Source organism: Loxodonta africana, chromosome 6 (genome assembly GCF_030014295.1).
Source record: "Loxodonta africana isolate mLoxAfr1 chromosome 6, mLoxAfr1.hap2, whole genome shotgun sequence".
In the NCBI taxonomy this organism is placed as follows: Eukaryota; Metazoa; Chordata; class Mammalia; order Proboscidea; family Elephantidae; genus Loxodonta; species Loxodonta africana.
The window spans coordinates 138,550,424-138,573,426 of NC_087347.1; the positions used below are offsets into that span (position 1 = coordinate 138,550,424).

Genomic DNA, 23,003 nt, shown 5'->3' on the forward strand with positions numbered 1-23,003 from the left:
AGCAGGTCTGTGGATGTCTACTTCGACATCGCAGGGAAGGGCCAAGCGACAGCAGTTGCACAAGATGACCTAGCAGCAGCTCATTTAGAACGTTGCCTTTCAGGGTGCACACTGGGAGCCCTGTCCACTTCTCACCCACTAGAGTGACCTTAAGCCTTTCTTATTTTTTAATTGTCTCATTTACTTATTTACCAGCTTCCTTCCTGGTGCCAGACAGCAGAGGGAAAGTTAAAGGAATTCATCCTTAATGTACTGTGGAACTATAAAGCCAAGGTGTTAAAATGAAGCAAGGGTTTATTTTGCAGGTTGAAGTCTGAGTGTTTATAATTGTTGATATTTTCTCCACATGCTTTTTAGTTTTGCTTTTTTTATGTGAAGGGTGTCCTGTTATTAGTGATTTCACTTACATAAAAAATTTTTTTCTCTAAATTTTGTTTATTTCATTGTTATTGAGAATATATACACACCAAAACATACACCAGTTCAACAGTTTCTGCATGTACAAATTTAGTAACATTGATTATATTCTTTGAGTTGTGCAACCATTCTTACTGTTCTTTAACATGAATTCACTGCCCCCTAAGTTTCCTGTCTGATCTTTCGAGTTGCTGTTGTCAGTTTGATCCTGTATAGGTAGATCTTAAAAGAGCACAATGCTCAAAGCAGATCTGATTTACTAGTTAAGCTATTGTTCAGTTTTAAGATGACTTCAGGAGATATATTTGGCCTAAGGTTTGAAGATTTTCTCAGGGCAATAGTTTCCTGTGTTCATCTGCCCTCCATGGCTCCAGAAAGTCTAGAGTCCATGAGAATCTTAAATTCTATTCTGCATTTTCCTCCTTGTGATCAAAGATTCTTCTCCAGAATCTTTGGTCAAAATGTTCAGTAATGGTAGCCAGGCACCATCTAGTTCTGGCCTCACGGCAGAGGAGGCAACTGTCGATAGAGCCAGTTAGCCACACTTTCCGTATCCCCTGCCTATTCCTGACTCTCCTTCTCCTCCTTCCTCTGTTGCTCCAGGCAGATAGAGACCAATTGTTGTGCCTGGGATGGCCACTTGCAAGCTTTTAAGGCCCCAGGTACGTGTAATGAACTAGGAGGTAGAACAGAAGCACTAAACATATTAATAGGCCAGTTAACAGGTGTGTCCCATGAAACCATGACCTTAAACCTCCAAATCAAGGAATCAAATCCCATGAGGTATTTGGTTGTACAAAGCAGCCTCCTACTCTTTTTTTTTTTTTTTTTTTGGTCTTTTTGTAAATGTATCTTATCACACAACTTTTGCCAATTCAGCTTTTTACGGGTGTACAACTTATTGATAGCAGTTAGAGTAAACAGCTGTGCAATCCTAACCTTAATCAGTGTGATCTTTCCTACACCGTTAACCACCGTTATCCCCTCCCTCCCACCACTGGTAACGATTAATACGCTTTGGTCTCTATACATTTGGTAAGAAAAACCTTTTTATATAAGTGAGGTCATACAATATCTGTCCTTTTATGATTGGCTTAGTTCGCTCAGAATAATGTCTTCGAGCTCCATCCATATTGCAGCATGTATCAACACTTCATTTCTCCTCCTGGCTGAGTAGCATTCCACTGTGTGTATGCAGCACAATTTGTTGATCCCTTCAACTGTGGGTGGACATTTATGTGGTTTCCACCTTTTGGCTACTGTGAGTAGTGCTCAGAGAACACTGGTGTACAAGTCTCTGCTTTCAAGTCTTCTGGGTGTATACCTAAGAGTGGAAGTTCTGGGTCATATGGTAGTTGTTTGAGTTAAATGTTTTCTTTTTAAAACAATTTTAATGAATATTTTGACCAAGATATGCTGTTGTACATCACATAAATTGATCTTATTTTTTAGGCAGCGCAAATTGTGCTCATCTCTCTGTTTGAATTGAACACTCCTGAATTTACCATGTTAATTGGTGCCTTGCCAAAAACATTCCAGGATGGTGCCACCAAACTCCTGCATAACCACCTCAAGAATTCCAGCAACACCAGTGTGGTGAGTACGTTGGGTCACAGTTGGTGCCTCTGTGCTCATGCTGTGACCTCTGCATATCCATTGTCTAGAACCTACTCGAATAAAATAGCCTATTTCCTTGTTCTTTTTTAGTAGATTGTGGGCTTCTCCTCGATGCTAGGGGCCATGTCTGATCCTGGTGTATCTCTAGCCACTTCATAAGCATTTTATAAATGAGTGGATGAACCTGGTATTTAAATATGGCCTTTTTCTTGGGTTAGGTTGTTCAATCCATTCAATTTTTAATAGCCTGTTTAATTGGTTATTTGTTCATTAATTGAGTTAGTCTTATTTTTTAACACTGCAAAATGCAAATACTCAATTATATCTGACGCTATAGGATAACCAACATCAGTCATTTAACTCCAGGAGTGCCTATAAGACAGTTGTACATTTTTTGTTTATATGCACTTAAAATTGGCCTTATTATTCCGAAAAAAAAAAAAAATTGTGCAGATTCTACCCATTTGTTTACATATGGGTTAAAAGGCCAAGGGAAGAATGGAGCTATATTCGACATCAAGTCCTTCAATAATGGTGCTTATTCTGCCTTTGCCCAGGGCTCTCCAAGCAATACTATTGGCCGGACTTCCTCCAGACATACCAGCAGCAGGACCAGCCCCCTGACCTCACCCACCAACTGTTCCCATGGGGGCCTGTCTCCAAGGTAAAATCATTTCAACAAAAAAGAAGAAAACTAAAAGCACCCTAATGTCTGCCCAGCCCATTTCTAGATCTTAAGATCAAGTTTAATAACCAAAATGAGTGTTGGGTCTCAGGAGACCATGCGTTCTGTCCTCACTCAAATCTTAACTGTGTGGCCTTGGGCAAAGTGGTTAACTTCTGGGATAAAAAGAGCAGTGTGTACTGAATGTTCTCTGCAGTCCTTTCAGCTCTAAACAGTATAGTACCTTAAAGATTTTAAGTATTCTAGTACTTACAGATTTTAAAACTAAAAGTTGTATTTAGTCCTGCTTTATATAGAATCCATGTTGAAATTCGTCACCTATTCTCTAAGCGATCGGAGAACCTGAAGGTGTTTAGCCTTACATGGAAACCCTGTAGAGTCAGTCCACACCAAGTCTGGGTTAGTTTTCTAACCAAGTAGCCCTTCCAAGCCTAGTTACTGTCATGAGTTCATGTTTCAAGCAGAATACTGCTCTGAAGGACTCTGGTTTTTTAGAACCTAAGAGCTAAAGTTGGATCAACAATTTCAGACTTGTGTTAGAACCCTACAAACATTGGCCTTATAGAACCTGTGCAGTGGCTAAAGAAGAGAAACTGCTATGTCTAAGGATCTTTAGATAACACTTTTTCTGGCCAGAGCCTGCAGAAGTCTGCGTGGTATCTTTAGCTACCCCTCACTCGTGCTGGAGTTAGCGTGGCCCTACTCAGAGCAGAATCACTCTGGGCCCAACAGGTCAAAACTTTGAGGAAAGAGCCAGCATCTGGACCTGCAGGGGCCACACATGCTGCGTTTGTCTAGAAGAAGTCCAGCTCTTGGGGATCACTAACAACAAAAATCAGGAGGTTCTTGTCCTGTGTATTGCTTATATCAGGATCTTAAAAGGAAATACTACACCTTTTTTCCTTTAATATTAGTAGGAAGATACTGAAACTTAAGTGCTTTTAAACTTAGATTTTTTGAAGTCTACCAAACTCCATCCTCACCAGCCGAAGTTATCATCAGTTTCTAGAGATATTCTATAAGTATTTTAGAACATGTTAAATTTGTATATTTTTTTGGTGAAACAAAGTATTTTATATACCTGTAGTGCCTTGCTATTTATATTGCTTATATTTAATCTCCTAAAAATCCTGTGTACTATTTAAAAAAAAAAAAAAAAAAACCATTGCTGTTGAGTCAATTCCAACTCATAGCAACCCTAAAGGACAGAGTAAAACTGCCCCAGAGGGTTTCCAGGGAGTGGCTGATAGATTCCTGCTGCCAGTGTTTGGGTCAGCAGCCTGAGCTCTTATGCACTGTGCCGTCAGGACGCCCTGTACTGTATTCAGGTATAGTGGAGCACTACGGGAGATCTCCACATTTGGCCTGTATGCTGTCGTGATTTCAACAGGCTATTATAATTAGGCAGTTGAGGCCAGAAACTAATGGAAATATGTCCGACTTTACCCAGGTGTGACTGGGGCTCAGCCAACTGTTTTTTTTAATACTGACATCCATACTTAAGGTACATAGTTTGTCTTAAATTACCAGTTTCCAGTGTTGACAGTAAAATCATTATGTATTCTTTTCTGGTAGAGTGACTTATGGAAAACTTGTGTTCCCTGTAATTGTTGCCTTTGTCTTGAAGCAATACTTTTGCAACATTATTGGGAAATCTGTTCTTTCATAACACAGTTCATGCTACTTATCTTTTATTTACTTCATTATTAGGTCAAACATTCTTTAGGTAATAAGCAAAAGGCAAACCTCAAATTAAGTATTTTATTATGTATGCTAATAGTCTAAGTCAAATATTGGTGGGGCTGCTAGCATAATCCATCAGAGCTAAGAATCAGCTCGATAATCAATCTTCATGGATCCCCAGATCATTAAAATTTTAATTTACTTTTCCAGGTCACCATTTCTTCTAAATTGGCCTGACCTCAATTTTTACTGTTAGGGTTACAGGTCAGTGGAAGAAATAAATTAAATATTCATTCAATATTAAAAACTCCAAGTGTGCTCTGGAGCCCTGGTGGCGCAGTGGTTAAGAGCTATGACTGCCAAGCAAAAGGTCGGCAGTTCAAACCTACCAGCTGCTCCTTGGAAGCCCTATGGGGCAGTTCTACGCTATCCTGTAGGGTCAGTATGAGTCGGAATCAACTCGATAGCAACGGGTTTGGTTTTTTTGGTTTTAAGTGTGCTCTAAATATTTACTTGTGAACAAATTCTTCTTTTGGAAATTAGTTATGGAGTTTCTTTTTAATTAGCTCTCGTTCAGTGCATAAATACTTGAGCTCAACAGAAGTAATTTTTCTTACGACTAAAATTGTCCTTCACTGTGAAGAACTGCCTCATGTCATTACGTCCCTAGAAGTATTCAGACAGGCTACATACTTCCTACAGGAAACATTTAAAAGAAATGAATTCCTGCACTAGATAGAAGAACGGCTAGGTCACCACGTGTTCTACAGTACATAATCTCAGCGGTTGTTCTGAGCGGTGCTCTTAAAACTTTAGTTTTCTTTGATCTTCCCATTCTTTTGGATGATCTTGACCATATATATGATGTTGGCTTTTCATCCTTAAGACAAAAAGGTATCACCTTTTATTTGTCTTTAATTTTGGGCATCAAAATGAACTTTTTTTTTTTTTGGTCTAAAAATTCTACATTCAGGTTATGGTGATAATAAGGAAATATTCTAAAATCATGAACAAATTTAATTTGATAGTTTTTTAGAATATCACTCATCGGGAAGTCATTATTTCTATTTTTATTTTAGATAACAGGTTCAACTTTTGTAAAATATCCATTAATTGTTGTTTGTTTCTGTGTGAGGGAAGAATTACTGCTTCTTACCAGCTGATGAACAAATACTACTTGGTATTTGGAGAGATTTATGACATGGGATTTTTCACTATTAAACACATATTTCTGTTATCTCATTTTATCTAGTGTGCTTTTATGGTAAACGGAAAACAGAGTAGACAGAGACTTCAGAAATTATCTGAAGTCCGTTCTCTTAAAAAAAAGAAATTATACACAATTGTTGCTCTGGCCTGCTGTACATTCTTGACAAACAAGTCATAAAGCAGAATGTCACTGGATAATCTCTGTGTCCCCTAGCAATAAAAATAATTGCAGGTAGGTTTTATGTTTCAGCCATCTGAGCACCCACAGTATCCACAGAATCAGAGTGGGATTAACTGTGAGGGTGTCCTGAGGCATCTGCTTTGTCCTCTACCCCTTGCAGAGCTCCGGCCTGAGCTGGTCACCTGTATTCTTCTTGGACCTCCACCCCGACTCCATGTGTGCCTCAGAGAAGGTCTCTAGGCCCTTCTGTCCCTCAGGGACCTGCCATTTCCACACCTTAATTTCCTTACAAAATTGGAGCCCGTAACTGTCCTCAGGGAGACCAGCTCCATACCTGCCACATGAAAGGACTTCTGCTCTTAGAACTATGACAAGTGCCAGCATCAAGCAGGGCTGTGCTGTAAAAACATTCTCTCTGATGTCGTAATCTTGGCCTTGGGGCTGCACATTGTGATTTCCGCCAGTCTCTCGGGCTCAGTTCTTCTGAATCGTGAACAGTTAGAACTTTCTGTCAGGGCCTCTGCAAGCCCAGGTCACCTAGTGACATTTGTGGATTGAAGAGGAATGCCTGCACTCGCCATGAATTTTAATTCTCGTATTAGGTGATGGGAGCAGAGGAATCGATTTTTTGGTGCTCCCACTCTGAGCTGGCCGCTGAGACTTAATGTCCTAGCCCTCTAGTTGTGCTCTTGTTCTTTCAGAAGGAAACCACTTGTGTCAGCCTCCGAATGCCATTTGCTTGGATTCCAGCCTAGAAGAGCACATGGTCCCATGCCTGAGAGCTGTAATCAGAATGGCACGTTTGCTGACCTTTCCCTGTTGTACTACCTCTTGTCACTTTTGAATTAAGGCCCCGTAATTTCTTCTTTGGTCCTTTCTAAAATAATTGATGGGTTACCTGAAGCAATATCCGTATTTGCTTGTGTGTAAGTGCTTATAACATCTTCCCAGACACACACACATACACACATGTGCACGCATGCGTGCGCACACACGGATTCTCATGTGATTTTAAAAACTGAAAGCATCCCATGGTTGGGAGGGGAAAGAATAAGCAATTTCAGGACCAAATGCAAAATGAAATTTGTTCATTTTCTTTGTATGGTGAAGTGGTTAATTTTAATCTGATTGATTTTGATAGAACTTTTTCAAGGAAAGAGGAGCCACTGAGACACTTGGAATACAATGTCTTTTCCCCCTCCCCCTCTCCTTTGCCTTTCCTGTTTCCCTTTCTGACTTTCCTCTTCTGATCACTGCAGTCGCTTATGGGGTTGGAGTGCCGATGGACTATCGAAGCACCCACCTCCCTTTTCTCAGCCTAACTCAGTCCCCACCGCTCCTTCCCACAAGACTCTCAGGCGCTCTTACTCTCCCAGGTAACACGCTACCTGTTACACTTGTCTGAGGTGTCACAATATTATTGCATTTCCAAGGTCGTCTCAAGTCTTTTGAAAAGCCTCTCAGCTGCCTCCACCGTGACCCCTGCTTTGGCTTAGGCTAGCAGGAGTAGAACCCTGATGAGAAAGTCAGCAGGTCTTTGTTGATTCTCACGAGTATAGGCCCTGCCACGTCAGAGCAACAGGTGACCATTTCATGAACTGTCCACCATCCATCAGTCCTGCTGCTGTGGATCCCTCAGCCCAGTACAGGGCCCAGCCCCTGCAGCTGCTCAGGAAATACGTATTGACCGGCTGACCTTGGAGATGAAGGGAAGCAACAGGGGGCACCACCTCCTGAGCATTCGTCTTAGGTGCACAAGGCATTCTCACCACGAAGCGAATGAGACCTGCCATTTCCCAAACCGCACGTGCAGCTATCAGTCCTGCTGTTGAGCATGTGGAGTGCTTTCTTTCATCACGTGCTTCCATGTGGTGATGTCAGAGAGCACAGATCCAGAAGGGAAGCTCTGAGCGGTGCGTTCCTTTTTGCATCTCATTACAGGTGCCCTGGCTCTAGGCAGGAGAGCTGTTGGTATCCTTACAAGTCACCTTCGAGGTGCTGAGTGAAGCTCACAGCCACTGGTTGAGTATGATTAAGCTGTAAGTCTAGAAGGGGCGGGGCTTCCCTCAGCTGTTCACACAGGCGGTAAATATGTGCTACAAAGAAGGGTCCATGTAGATACACAAACAGATACGCGTTTGAGGGCCTATCAGGTGCATTTGCTGGAGGTCCAGAGCCCAGACAACCTGTGTTTTCATGAGCGGAGCCTCGGCAGCACCTCTGTCCTTGGGCTCGGTAGGGCGAGCAGGCACGCTCTGACAGGGCAAGGGCGAGTAAAGTCTGTGGCCTTTGAAGTGCTTCATAGGTAACATTTCCATAGATTGGTATTCCTACTTTTTTGTATTAACATAGCAAAGCCATGCAGGGTAAACAAGTCGGCTAAATATTTAGCAGCGTTTTTCTTTTGATGCTCTTACAGCTCTAAAAGTTGTACAGAGAATCCTAAAGTCTACAGAGGTCCCTGGAATGGGTCTTTCTACAGATACAGTGTTAGGGCAAGCAGACAATGAATGGCTGCCATCTTAAATGTTAATAAACTACGTTGCTACCTTTTTTTTTTTTTTTTTGAAGGTTAGCAGTGCCTCAGACTGTAAGGTCATTTTAGCTGTCTCCCAGTATACTGTTTTGTATGCTCTTAGGGACAGCACTGGGTTTTCTGGGTTAAGGACACTAAGCTTACCCCAGAGAGCCTTCCCACCCAGCCATCAAGAATGACCCTCCAGAGGATATCCCATCTCTAGAATCATCCTTCACATGTGCTCATACTTATATTTGCTGATCTAACTCATCTAATAAACCAAAAAAAAGAACCAAACCTATTGCCGTCGAGTCAATTCCGACTCATAGCAACCCTATAGGACAGAGTAGAACTGCCCCATATAGTTTCCAAAGAGCGCGTGGTGAATTCAAACTGCTAACCTTATAGTTAGCAGCTGTAGCGCTTAACCGCTATGCCACCAGGGTTTCCACCTAATAGACAGTGTGTAATAAATACTTGTAGCTTTCGTTAGCTATAGGAGGAGACCTGACTAGATATTTTTGAGTTTAGAAAGGCTGTCGGTTACATGAAACTAAGAGGAACTCCATGTGTCTTTTGACTGTGCCAAAATCCTACCGACTTCATAACAGGCAACAGTTACTCTCTACCGAGTATCTTTTCCCTACCAAGTGGCAAAGAAGGAACCTCAGAAGGCACACTCCTCTAGTTTCTCTTTCTTTGGAGACCTGACCCCACACAGCACTGTACCCATGATACGGGGGCCTTTACCAGGCAGGTCTGGGGCTTTGCTCTGCTTCAGTGTTGGTGACATGACCTGACCTTCAGTCAGCAAGTATTTGCTGATTGATTAGTGCCTCCTAATCTAACGTGCCCTAAGGAAGCCCTTCTGGAGTCTTGTCAAAGTATTTACAAGTGACCAGGCTATGGCCTTTAACCCAGAAGATGATATCCTGGATTGTCTCTCAGCTGAAACAGGACAGACTACTGGGCAGGTGACAGATTGGGGCTTATCTAACTCCAGCTCCTCTAAGTAAAGCTGCCGAGTCCCTCTTGCCTGCTCTTCTTTGTTGCTTGTCAGGGCACTGTCACCTACTACTCCCTGGATGCCAGCATTCCTGTGAATTTCCTCTTTTCCCTAAAAAACGAGGGTTCTATAGGTGTTGATTTGAACAAAAGGCGGATGAAGCCAAAGCATAAAAAGAGTAGCACTGTTTGTTTCCTGTTAGAGGGGAACAACTGTGCTGTCACCTGTCGCACACAGCATAAGCTCCGTGCCAAGGAAGCACTTCAGAACTCGGGCTAACGAGCCTAAGAAGGAGCATCACCAGAGATTCTGCTTCTTGTGTTCATAGCACTTCTAAATGGCAAGTTCGAGTTGGTTTATTCATTGAAAGTTAAGAAGGAACAGTAACGGGCAGAACCTTTTAATTTCTTATTTTAAAAAGAGGCTACCTACTATAATGGTAAAGTTATGCAAACCAAAATAAAATATTTTAAGAATGTTCAGGTTAAGGACAACGAGATGAATTATCTGAATGCTAACATTTTCTGAAGCGACATATGGAAAATAATATTGTGACATCCCTTCAAAAGCTGGACATTCTGCCAGACCTCCTCTTGTCCATTCCGTCATTCTTCCAGTTTGTTTTTATTTTTATTTTTGCATGGGCTGTGCTATTATTTTTGGTTGTTATGATTAAGAGTACTTTAAGGCATTTTTTGAACATCTTGTATATACTGTTCTTTTTGTTTGAGCCATACGCAGTGTTTGTACATAAACAGTAGTGTACTGGCCAGATGTATAAATGCCTTTGCTCACGCATAAAGCTAGTATTGTGCTGTTTTCAGAGAAGAGGGACATTAAAGGGATATTCGCTCTGAGTTGCCTCATAGACAGACAGCCTTGTGAACTCAGAAGAGACTGAAATCTTGAATTGTGTTCAAGTTTTTTAGTTCACCTCCTGTCAGTCTAGACATGGAATCTCAGCTGTAAAGTTTCACATTTCTTTTCATTTGATGCCAGAGCGAGTCTTTGAGTTGATGTGTGTATTTATTAAGTCTCCAAGTACAGTTGGGGTGTATATTTTATCAGGAAAGGAAAATGGGTTTTACCTGGGCCATTTTTGCGATTTTAGGCAAATAGCTTCCATCTCTAGAGAGTGAGTTCAGATCTTATGCTGCAGAAGAACGTACCTGCCCTGGAAACACGTGAATCATTGCCCCCTCAAGCCTGTAGAGTCTGGCTGTGTCCATTGAGACCTGTCCAGACCTTGTCCTGCTGCATTGTCCACGCCTTTTAAAAAGGGGGAAGGTGTAGTAAGTGTGACTTGTTTTTTAAGTATGGGACACTTACTCTTGTTCCTGCAGTTGATGGTGTTGCGTTTAGGAAAGGGTTCCCACCAGTGAGTGCACAGTTTCTTGAGCGTTTTCTCTGTTGAAGAGCAGAGAGGTGGCTTTTCTTTGGTCCTCAGTAATGTTGCATGCTTACTTATTTGTAGTCAAGGATTCCTAGAGTGTCCCTAGCAGCCCCCAGTAGAACTTGTGGCTTTCTGATACCTTCTTGAGTATGCTCTTGAAACACGTGATGTTTAAGCTCAGTTATATTTTTTTGGCTTGCCTTTTTTTTATTGGTTAACTGTTGCTTCAGGTTTTCTTTCTTTTTACTGGTGTATCCATCCCGTGCTTTTCTTTGATACTCTTCATGAGGGCAGCAATGGTTGTTTTGTTCTTAGGGTCCCCTGTTTTAGTGCACTTTTCAGTGCCACTTGTTGACATACTGGATCGCACCGAAATACGATTTAGGATTTTTGTGTTATTTTGTGTTTCACTTTGCTAAACATCTAAAAGGACAGCAATCGATGTCACTTTTCCTTGAGGGATAAATACTTTTTGCTTTTTGAAGTGTTTTCAGACATCCATCCAGGAACATGACTGATCTGCTTTTATTATAAAACTTCAAATGGAAGCATCTAGAAGAGTCTGATATGTTCAGCAGACTCTCCTGGGTTAGAGGACAGAGTTAGGACCCATTGGTAGGGTAGATCTGACTGAGTCATAGGGTTTTATTTTATAAGTTTCAGTTACTGGTAAGCATGGCATTGCCTACTAACCCAGACTTGTGAGGTCCTTTGATTTGTTCCTCTGAAATTTGTTTGTAATACTAGCTTTATTTTGAAGTGCCCATTCCTCTTAAGTTTGTACATTTGAGACCAGTAACAATCACACTACTTTTTTCCATCTTCAAGATATGAAAGTTATTTTTCCACTTTCATTACCTCGTGCTTTCAGTCCCTAATTGTCACTCTTGAGTTCTTACATTCTTGTGGTTATTGTTCTCCACTGGTTTCTTACTGAGTGCTGATGTGTAGTGTGTTTGGGACCAGATTTTTCAGGGAAGGTGTGTCTAAGAGTGGTGCACCAACAAAGGATGTCTCCTTTTGATTCCGAATCACCTCAAGAAACAAAACTATCATACTCTGTAAACTACTAGAGGTAATTTATGCCCATACTTCATGTTAAGAAATAAAATGTTTTTTATCTTTAGCATGCTGGACTATGATACAGAGAACCTGAACTCTGAAGAAATCTATAGTTCTCTGCGTGGAGTTACAGAAGCCATCGAAAAGTTTAGTTTTCGAAGCCAAGAAGACCTGAATGAGCCAATTAAGCGAGATGGAAAAAAGGACTGTGACAGTGTAAGTATCCCCAGGCTAGTAGAGAACCATGTATCAATTAAATGACAATTACAGATTCTTTTAAACACCGACCACTGTGATCAATGATTACTGAGTTTCATCGTTATTTTTATCCTGTAGTTAGAGTAGTAGTATTTTAAGAGGCCCAAGGCAATTTTATAAAATTTGGAAGCATGACCCTGAGCTATCTTTGTGAGGAGTGTGAAATACTTTTCCTCAGTTTGTTTTCATTTTGATTTGTATGTTAAAAATGAACTAGTAAGCCTGAACTAGACACCAGCGAGAGGGGATTGGAGGACACGGGTCCTGAGGTATGTGGGAGGGGGTGAGATTTGGGCACAGGCGGAATGTTTGGCCTTAGCCAGGTAGGTTTGCAGACAGAAAGTTGAGGGCGTTCCCACTGACAGCCCCTGCTTTTCCTCTGGGCACTGGAAAAAGAGCCCGTGGCACTTGAAAGACTGGGATTTGGCTATAGTGGGGACACTGGGAACGATTTCAAAAGCTTCTGTAGGGAACAGGGGAACTCTGACGACGGAAACAGAAGTACTGACAGGAAGAGTGGAGACCCCAGGCAGAAGTGGATACATGGGTGATTATTTTTCCCAATTATGCATGTGAAATATGCCTAGCACATATTTTGGGAATGCAGAAAAAAAAAAGGAAATAAATCACTTCACTCAGCATCTCTAGAGATAATTAACATTTTAGTGTATTTTTTCCTGTTATGTATATTTATACATACATGTTTATGGAGCCCTGGTGGCACAGTGGTTAAGAGCCCAGCCGTTAACCAAAAGGTCAGCAGTTTAGATCTACCAGTCACTCCTTGGAAACCCTGTGTGGCACTTCTCCTCTGTCCCATAGGGTCGCTGTAAGCAGGAATCAACTCAACGGCAGTGGGGGTATACATATATGTGTTTAGAAGTGTGTGTGTTTTTAGTAACAGTGTTACATGCCTCTTGTTTAGCATAGATGTGGAGGCTTCCCCGTCAGTGTTACTCTACGTGATTTTTTTTCTGTCTGTGATAATTCATCAGGGGGACGTATCATAATCATATGTCTAGTGTCATCTTTGTTAACATTGAGATGGCTTCCAATTTTTATAAAAAACTGCAGAACGTTTAAGGGAGTGAAGTTTGATAGGGAGGAAGCCATGGGAACGAGGCAAGAGAAACCTCATAGTTACCATGTGGCAGACAGAGTGGAAGGAAGGGCACGTAAGAGTAGCTGCAAGATAGGAGGCCAGAGTTGGGAAGTGGTCCATGGAAATGTGATATTTGAGGGGCTCCTGGAGGATGTGGCTCTGAGAGCCAGGAGCACAGAATGGAAGTGAAAATTGAGAAGCTGAGTAAATTCAAAGTCCATGTCTCAGCCACTGGTTATTAGACTATTCAATAAGAGGCCAAGATGGAAGTAAAATGCATGAAATGGGACAGACTTAGGAGCCTGTTTCTCTCTTTTTAAGTTTGAGGAATAGATTCCATGTAATAAGACAGAAGTCAATAAGGATCAATGTCAGATCCGGTAAGAAGATTGTTCACAAAAGCAGAAACCTGGATGTTTGATATGTAGGAGAAAGGCCATTCTTACGAATAGCTACGGAAATACAGTGAGCATATATTCAGAGTTCCATTTTACTCCTAAATTGCTCTGCTTTGTTTTAAATAGAAATCATAGATAATACTAGGAAGGTTTGGAGGAGTTAGTATAATCTTAGTGACGGGAAATTGATAGAACTGTTTTGGAAATCAAAATTATATTTTAGCACTAGTGATTATGAGTTTTATATCCTTTACCTAATATTCTAGTTTCTGTCAATCTGTGCTAACAAATTCAGCAAAAAGAAAAAAATATGCTATTTACACAAATAGTGTAGAAATAGTGGTGTGGTTAAATATTACGGTTACAAGAACTATTTACATGGGAAGCACTTAGGCCGTGAGGAAGCCATGTATAAGAAAGTATGTACCCTGATTCCCACTGTCTCCAACCTAGATGCATACAAAGACTTGAGGTAGTATATAGAGTGAAAAAGTAAGATTTTCTTGTTGATATTAAAGGTCTTTAGAATTAGAGTGATTTGGCCTTATTTTTAAAATATCTGAAGCTTTTTTTTTTTTAATAATTTTTGTACTGTAAGTGAAAGGTTACAAATCAAATCAGTCTCTCACTTGTACACTTATATACACCTTACTTCAAACTCCCAATTACTCTCCCCCTAATGAGACAGCCCGCTCCCTCCTTCCAGTCTCTCTTTTCGTGACCATTTTGCCAGCTTCTAACCCCCCTACCCTCCCATCACCCCTCCAGACAGGAGATGCCAGCATAGTCTCAAGTGTCCACCTGGCGCAAGTAGCTCAGTCCTCATCAGCGTCTCTCTCCAACCCATTGTCCAGTCCAATCCATGTCTGACGAGTTGGCTTTGGGAATGGTTCCTGTCCTGGGCCAACAGAAGGTCTGGGGGCCATGACCACTAGGGTCCTTCTAGTCTTAGTCAGACCATTAAGTCTGGTCTTTCTATGAGAGTTAGAGGTCTGCATCCCACTGTTCTCCTGCTCCCTCAGGGGTTCTCTGTTGTGTTGCCCATTAGGACAGTCATCAGTTGTGGCAGGGCACCATCTAGTTCTTCTGGTCTCAGGGTGAATGTAGTCTCTGGTTCATGTAGCCCTTTCTGTCTCTTGGGCTTCTAATTACCTTGTGTCCTTGGTGTTCTTCATTCTCCTTTGATCCAAGTGGGTTGAGACTCATCGATGCATCTTAGATGGCCGCTTGCTAGCGTTTAAGACCCCAGATGCCACACTTGAAAGTGGGATACAGAATATTTTCTTAATAGATTTTATTATGCCAGTTGACTTAGATGTCCCCTGAAACCGTGGTCCCCAAACCCCTGCCTCTGTAAGATATCTGAAGCTTTTTTAAAGCCCTTTCTTTTATAAATGATTTTTCCCATTTTAGTTTTAGAAGACAGTTACAAAAATTAAAAAATTGTAATCACCCATGTATTATTTTCCACCTGGAGAAAGCCCCTGTTAAAATTGTTTACCTTTTCAGTCTTCTTTCATTCATATTTATGTATATATTATATATTCTTCCATCTTGATTAATACAGTATCTTTTGGGGGGAATGTTAAGAGCAAAACACTAAAGCAGGAGATGAGAGAGGGATGTTTATCTTGTCGGCAGCACAAGCAAAAATTTTGCCACGGGAGTCACCACAGTGGCCTGGCTGCCGTGAAATGTCCCCACTACCGTCTTACATAGCCCAGTGTCTGTGATGAGGTGGATAACAGTGGTGCTCCATCTTCCACAGTCAGCCCGCCCACACTCCCTCTGTGATGGTGCCACCCTTCAAAGGGAGCCAGTCAGGCAGATGCTTTTCAGAAAAGAGGATCCCTGAGAGGGAAGAGGGTCAAAACCAGGACACGGGCCAGTCAGAGGACCAGGGATTTAATTTGTGGAAGACGAGATTCAGAAAATAATAGAAATAAGATTCAGAAAATATACCGAAGACCTGTCCTTATGTATTTGATGAGTGTCCTTCCAAGGAGGTAGGTTTTGACTCAGCATAAAGAACAACAGTAAGAGCCAATAATATTCAAAGGGCCTGTGATCCGTTTAGGAGGGTCTGAGCTCTCCACTGTTAACGATCGCTGGGCGTTGTCTGGCTCACCACTGGTGGGAACGTACAAAAGAAATTCACGGGTGGTGGGGCCACTTTAAATTTTGTGAGGGCAGTTTGGGGAATTTCTTTCTATCAGCGTGTCACAGAGAAGGTGGGTACTATATATGATGACACTGAAGGGCTGCGTGCCGACACAGAGGCTCCTGAACGGGGTACGTGAGGGGCACAGACGTCGCTTTCAAGGGGCTGCTGCAGAATTTGACCCACACCCTTGAAGAATGTATGAAAAAGAAAAGTTGTCACTATTCTCTCAAAAAAAAGGATGAGTAAAATTAATTACCAAATTACAAAGATTAATTAAATTAAAACTGATTTTACATGAAAAATAATGAATAGATGCAAATGTAGGCATGTTCAGCTTCCTGCATAATAGTTTATGAATTAGATACTTACAAATCGAAGTACCAGTAACTGTCCTGTTGTCAATGGCCAGATTTGAGGTGTGAAATTTCTGGCTTTCCTGATGTTCCTGAAAATTAAGAGGAAAGTTTGTTAAAAGCCCTGAAGAGGGACTGATAAACTGCTGTGTTCCAGGTGTCACGCGAGGGAGGAGTTGCCTCCCCCGCCACTGAGGGCCGAGGAGGCAGTGAGGTGGTGGAGGGCAGCCGGACAGCGCTGGACAACAAGACCTCCCTCCTCAACACCCAGCCTCCGCGGGCCTTCCCTGGACCACGAATGCGAGAGTACAATCCCTATCCCTACTCAGACACAATCAACACCTATGATAAGACTGCCCTGAAGGAGGCCGTGTTTGACGACGACATGGAGCAGCTGCGAGATGGTTGGTCTTTCTCTACTTGATTGCCCCATGCGGAAGTCACTGTTCTGGTTAGGCATTTGTTCAGCATCTACTTGTTGTCTGTCTGTCGTGTGTTGGGCATGGAGGCTACCACATGAACAGAACGTACAGAGTCTACAGAGGGAGGCAGTTAGGAAATCATACAAGTCATGTCAAATGGCACCTGTGGCACCTGTGGAATGGAGCAGGGCTAACTGTGCAGGGTCCTGGAAGGCTTATGGAGGGAGGAGCTAGGGCTGGGCAGAGATCTGAAGGGCGAGTGAGGAAGTAGGTGTTGGCAGTGGGAACAGAAGGCAAGAGCAGTATCAGCACAGGATGCTGCATTTGTAAAGGTCTCTGACCTAGGCTTTCCCAGTTTGCTGAGCTATGGAAATGAGCTCCTGAAGCACTACTGAAAGATTTTCCTCTCCCTCACTCTAATGTTTTAGCCAGGCCTTTCTGGGGCGGCCTTACATTGACTTCTGCCCTGTCCTTGGAGGAGAGAGCATCTAACATTTGTCAAGCGCTTGTATTACCCTCTGCTGAACTAAGTGTGTTACACAGACAGTAAAACCTGCGAAACCTGCCCAAGGGGGAAAATGCAGATGTTTTTTTCCACTAGTAGAGAGCTATAGAAAAGTATAAGACTGCACCCTATCAAAGGTGGAAAACTTACGAGACCCAGAAAAACAAGGCAGTCGTGTCGAGTTGCATCTGTCACAGGTTCACTGTATAACCTAATTGGGATAGAAGGACTGATTCCCATTTTACATATTAAGAAACAGGTTCGGAAAGGTAAAGTTACTTGCACAGACAAACATAGCTGGTGTGGGACAGAGCCGAGAGCTAGCATATGTTTTTTCTGACTCCTGTGTTCAGACCTGTGTTCATGATTGAGCAACAAATGAGTACATATGTATTGGTACAGTGGTGTTTTTATATGGAACTTAATTCTTTTTCTTTTTTTTTTTTTTAACCTCACTGTCATGTTCACATGTTTTGGTTTATTTTAACCTGATAGTGATTTTTTAAAATTATATTTATCTGTCTTGTTCCCAAGGCTGCTGGGATTTTTTTGTTTGTTTTTCAATTTTGAATGAAGAATTAAATTAGAACCAAAGCAGTTAACGTTCACCGAGTGTTACCGAGTGTCACAAAGAGTGTAGTTTGCTGAGGACAGAGATAAACGAGACACAGCCCCTTACTTCCAGGAGCTCATGGCCTTTCGGGAGAAACAGACTCGTGACTGTACTCATCTGAGGGAAGGGCTGAGGCAGAGGTGGAGGAGCACAAGGGAGAGAACACGCTGGTCTTTGTCAGTGGTCACGTAGTCTTGGGATCCTGAGACGGAAGAGCGGAGAGCAGAAGTGACATCGGGTCCCAGCCATTGTATGCCCGAGATCTGTGCCTTGTTTTAGGCTGCTGGTCTGTAGTGTTTATTATGACGTATTGTGTCATGTTTATTATACTTTCTGGGAATAGGGACTATTCCTTTTCATAGGTCATAGAATTGTTATATGGTTTATTTTATCCATTGTTGATCTTAATTAAGGTAGAATAGAGATTAGAATGTTCGGTATTATTTATTATCCCACCAGTGTACTAAAAGGCCTAAAGAAAAAGGTGGCATGAGTGGGGGAAAAATGGGTAGAGTTCTTTAACATTTCAAATATCCTGTGTGTTTGCTCCCTATCTTAGAAGCTAAAGAAATATGCAAATACAGATTTAAGTAGCTCCTAACGAGTAGCTCATGAAACTTTTTTTTTTTTTTTAATGAGTAGCTACCTCTGATTTGTTTGGGTTTTTTTCTCTCTCTATTTAAAGTGAATATTCAAATCTAAGATCTCTCAAAAAAACATGGAAAGAGAAGGGATGTGCTTTTCCGTCACATTAACCATGGTTCACAACCTTGGGAGTACTTCTGCTCAGTGATCTTGGGCAGGTTTTGTAGTCTGACTAGACAACCCTTAACCCATAGGGCTGAATTAAATGAAACAGCATTTGTTCAGGCCTTAGCCCAGTGCTGGCACTATTGCAGGGGCTTAGGGAATGTGTTCCATCCATTAAGAATGAGGCTGCACCCAAGGCCCGGCTCTCTCTCTGCCCCTTCAGGGGAGTGCTGCGTTGTGATGCTTATGCTCCAGAAGCAGGGCCGGAAAGAGTTCTCTCCATGTTGGTTTATGGCACCTCAGTGTTATTTTCTTTTGCATCTGAAAGGCATATGGTTTTTCAGGCATATCTCAAGTATTTCTGCTTCATTAGAATTCAAGAGTTAGTTGTGGTAGTTTCTGGGGCAGGTAGGCTTGAGAAAAGCATGTATGTATGTATTTTGTCCAAATACCTTGATTGGTTTATTTGTTTGTTCACTGTGCTGGTTACTAAGCTCTGGACATTAGAAAAGAGAATGAATGAATATTAATCAGTCAACGGTGATGGTGAGGAGGACCATGATTAAAATGCACTTAAGTGGGGTTGCATCCTGGTAAAGGCTGTTGCAGTAGTTCAGGCCTGACTTAAGTCTGTGGCCGGGGGGAGACAAGTTGCAGAAAGAGAAGCGGGCCAAGGATGGAATTTTGAAGAAGACCAGCATCTTCTCCTCTTTGTCTGAAATAGAAGGGGAAGATGGTAAGGAAGGGTGAAGACACTGAATATTGGTATATAACATACTGGTGTCACACCTCTATTTCACAGTTAATTTGGTGAGGCAATCTGCTGAGGGTGGAAAGAGTAGAGCCTGGCCACAAAGCAGGATGAAGGACGTGGTGAGAATAGTCAAGGAGAGGGTGCCTCTGCAGAAGCGTACAGATCAGTGAGAAGATGCCAGAAGTCATGGAGGAACCACCCGCAATGGTGTTTTTCTTTAGGAACTAACTTCTATCTTGTTTGTCCCCCAAGTACCCATTGACCATTCTGACCTGGTGGCGGACCTTCTGAAAGAGTTGTCTAACCACAACGAGCGGGTGGAGGAGCGGAAAGGAGCGCTGCTGGAGCTGCTCAAGATCACCCGGGAAGACAACCTGGGGGTCTGGGAGGAGCACTTCAAAACCATCCTGCTTCTGCTGCTGGAGACCCTTGGAGACAAAGATGTGAGGAACTTTCTTTGTGCTTAGATTTCCCTTCTCCATGCAGTGGAGCTATGACATCCATTTATCATGAGCTTGACTTAAGGTCCACTTCTTGTATTGTGCCTAGCGTTTACATCAAAACATTTGTTCATTTTACGAGCACCTATTAGAGTAATGCTTTTGATCAGACAGAGACCCCATCCTCCCTTACGTGCATGTTCTGTGTGTAGTTGGATTTGGGTAAGGAAGTGCTGCTTTAACTTGTTTTAATTTTGCATGTGTTTATAGTCGAGGGACACTTGAGCTTGCATATCGTTACTTTGTTAAACACAGAATTTCTTAAAACTTCATTGGAATAGAATGTGGTCTTTTAGAATGAACTTTTTCCCTTATTGGTTTAGTTTCATGTGTGATTGAGAAATAGAAAAGTTAATTTTTGAAAGATGATATTAAATGCTGCATTCCATGGAATTCCGTCTTTGTTCACGCCTACATGTGTTAACGGTTACAGTGACCTTAATCAGTCAAGTGACAGGCTCCAGAAGCATGACTCTTTTATTATTATTTTTAAAAGTAAACAACCCTCTTCACATTGTGACATTTGAATATGACACACTTGGCATTCGTGATACGCCTAGCCTATGATCTGCACATGGCATGGGATACATAGTCGGCACCTAGGAAATCTCTCTAAAGAGAGCGTCTTAGTTATCTAATCCTCCTCTAACAGAACTACCACAAGTGGTTGACTAACAAAGACAAGTTTATTTTCTCACGGTAAAGTTTAAAGTAAGCTAAAAGTCCAAATCCAGGGTGTCGGCTCCAGGGGAAGGCTTTCCCTCACTGTCAGCTCTGGAGGAAGGCCTTTCTCGTCAGTCTTCTCCTGGACTAGAAGCTTCTCTGTGTGGAAACCCCAGGTCTAATGGACGTTCTCTGCTCCTGGTGCTTCTTTCTTAGTGGTATGAGGTCCCCAACTCTTTGCTTGCTGCCCTTTCCTTTTTATCTCTTGAGAGAGAAAAAGTGGTGCAGGCCACACCCGAGAGAAACTCCCTTTATATTGGATTAGGGATGTGAGCTGGTAAGGCTGTAATCCTCTTTAACATAAAATTTAATCACAAAGTGGAGGACAACCACAGAATACTGGGAATCATGGCCTAACCAAGTTAATACTCATATTTTGGGGGGAACATAATTCAATCCATGACATTCCACCCTTTGGCCCCCCCAAAATCACATTCTTGCAACATGCAAAACATATTCATCTAACCATATCATAGCAAAAGCCTTAACTCCAAATCTGAAATCCAAAAAGTTGTCTTCATCTGTGAAATCTAGAATACAAGTTATCTGCTTCCAAAGGTGCAGTGGCAGAACAGGCACAACCTAGACGTTTCAATTACAAATGGGAGAGACTGGAGGGAAAGAAGGGATAACAGGCACCAAGCAAGTCAGCAGAACACATTACATTAGCCCTCCAGGCTTGAAAATAATCCTCTGTTCTCTGAGACCATTTACACAGTGGCCCGGCCCTCCGGACTGTAGGTATTGGCCACACTCCAGATTCTGAGTGGAGGCCCCTCAGCCCTGGGCTTCAACTCCACCTTCCATGCCCACTGGGACACAAACTCTGCTCCCTTGGCTTTAGGCACAGCATTCCCCTAGTCCATCTGAGTGGCAGCTCCACCCTTAGAAACACCAGAGGCCATGGCTCTCCACCCTTTGAAACCCTTGAGGTCATGGTCATACCTTCTGAGACTGAGGCAGCTTGGCTTCTTGTGTTCCTTGTCTCTTCAGCTTCTGCTTCCTGGTTTCTTGGCCTCTCAGCTCCTTGAACAAGTGTTCCAAAGCTCTGTAGTTCCACCGATAAGTGCCTGGAGGCACCCCACTCTGCCAGGAAACCTCCTGCGCACAGGCACTCGGGTCTGTCACTCCATGGGTCGGCTCCAGCACATGGCATAGGACACATAGGAAATCTCTTTAAAAGAGAGAATAATCTAGTCAGAGTACTGTGGAATCAGCTCATTATTTAAAAACAAGAATGAATTTTGGGAACTAAACTCTAGAAATACGAACCTGCCTCTCTGTATAGGTTTTGTGTAGACTAGCACAGACAGAAATAGAGCAAGTGTAGTGAGGAGCTAGAGGGGTAGGCCTAGGAGGATTGCCAGGAAGTTAAGCAGTATGTGGTAAAAGATCAATGCCCAGGGTTATGTTAATGGTGACTTTAATTGAAGACGGATGAGGGAAGGGCTAGCGGACATTGCTTTCTGATGCTTGGGACTAATGGTTTGGGTTAGGGGTAAGTGAACATAGAAGAATGGTAATAAAAGATCTGCATGAACTTAAAACAAAGTATTGGCACAACATATTAAATGAGTCATATATCATGAACAAGTGGGATTTACTCTAGGAATGCAGTGATGGTTCAATGTTAGAAAATCAGTCAGTGTAATAGATCATATCAGCAGAACAAAAGAACCACATAATCACCTCTATCTATGGATGCAGAAAAAACATTTGATAAAATCCTATACCCTTTCTTGATGAAAACCTTCAAGAAGATTGGAATAGAAGAAAAGTTGCTGTGTATAATTAAGGGCATATATGAGAAGCCAACATTATACTTAATGGAGAAAGATGGAGAGCTTTCCCCTTGAAATCGAACAAGACAAGGAGGCCCGCTCTCACCAATTCTATTCAATATTGTTTTAGAAGTCCTAGCCAAAGTAATAAGACAAGAAATAAAAGGTATCCAGATTGGGAAGGAAGAAGTAAAATTACCTCTATCTGTAGATGGCATGATCTATATATAGAAAATCCCAAGGAGTTTGATGATGGAAGAATTTAGCAAAGTTGCAGGGTATAGGGTCAACAGACAAAAATCAGTTGGGTGTCAGTACACCAGCAATTAGAAATCTGAAAGGGAAATTAGGGAAACAATTCCATTTAAAGTAGCATCAAAGAGAATAAAATACCTAAAAATAAATTTATCCAGGGATGTAAAAGATTCATGCAATGAAAATTATAAAACAGTACTGAAAGAGAATAAAGAAGACATAAATGGACAGATGTTCCATGTTCACAGGTTGGAAGTTTTATGACAAGAGGCTTCAAATAGCTAAAGTAATGTTGAAACAAAACAACAAAGGAGGAGGACTCACACTTCCTAATTTTAAATCATACACCACTCATCTGTCAGTTTGTCGTACTTTGGTGGCTTGTGTGTTGCGGTGATGCTGGAAGCTATGCCACTGGTATTTCAAATACCAACAGGGTCACCCATGGCGGACAGGTTTTAACGGAGCTGCCAGACTAAGACAGACTAGGAAGAAGGACCTGGCATCTACTTCTGAAAATATTACCCAGTGAAAATTTAATGAATAGCAGCGGAACATTGATGTAGTGCTGGAAGATGAGCCCCTCAGGTTGGAAGGCGTTCAAAATACAACTAAGGAAGAGCTGCCTCCTCAGAGTCAACCTTAATGACATAG

General features: G+C 42.1%; 1 protein-coding gene across 1 annotated transcript in view; it reads left to right on the forward strand.

Annotated features, from left to right (window-relative positions):
* CLASP1 (cytoplasmic linker associated protein 1) overlaps positions 1-23,003 on the forward strand; it is a 372,718-nt gene that overhangs the window by 316,148 nt on the left and 33,567 nt on the right. The window contains exons 30-34 of the mRNA XM_064287366.1: positions 1,870-2,013; positions 2,592-2,698; positions 11,837-11,987; positions 16,204-16,450; positions 19,343-19,533. Of these exons, the coding sequence (XP_064143436.1) occupies positions 1,870-2,013; positions 2,592-2,698; positions 11,837-11,987; positions 16,204-16,450; positions 19,343-19,533 (840 nt within the window). The remainder of the gene's footprint in view (positions 1-1,869; positions 2,014-2,591; positions 2,699-11,836; positions 11,988-16,203; positions 16,451-19,342; positions 19,534-23,003) is intronic.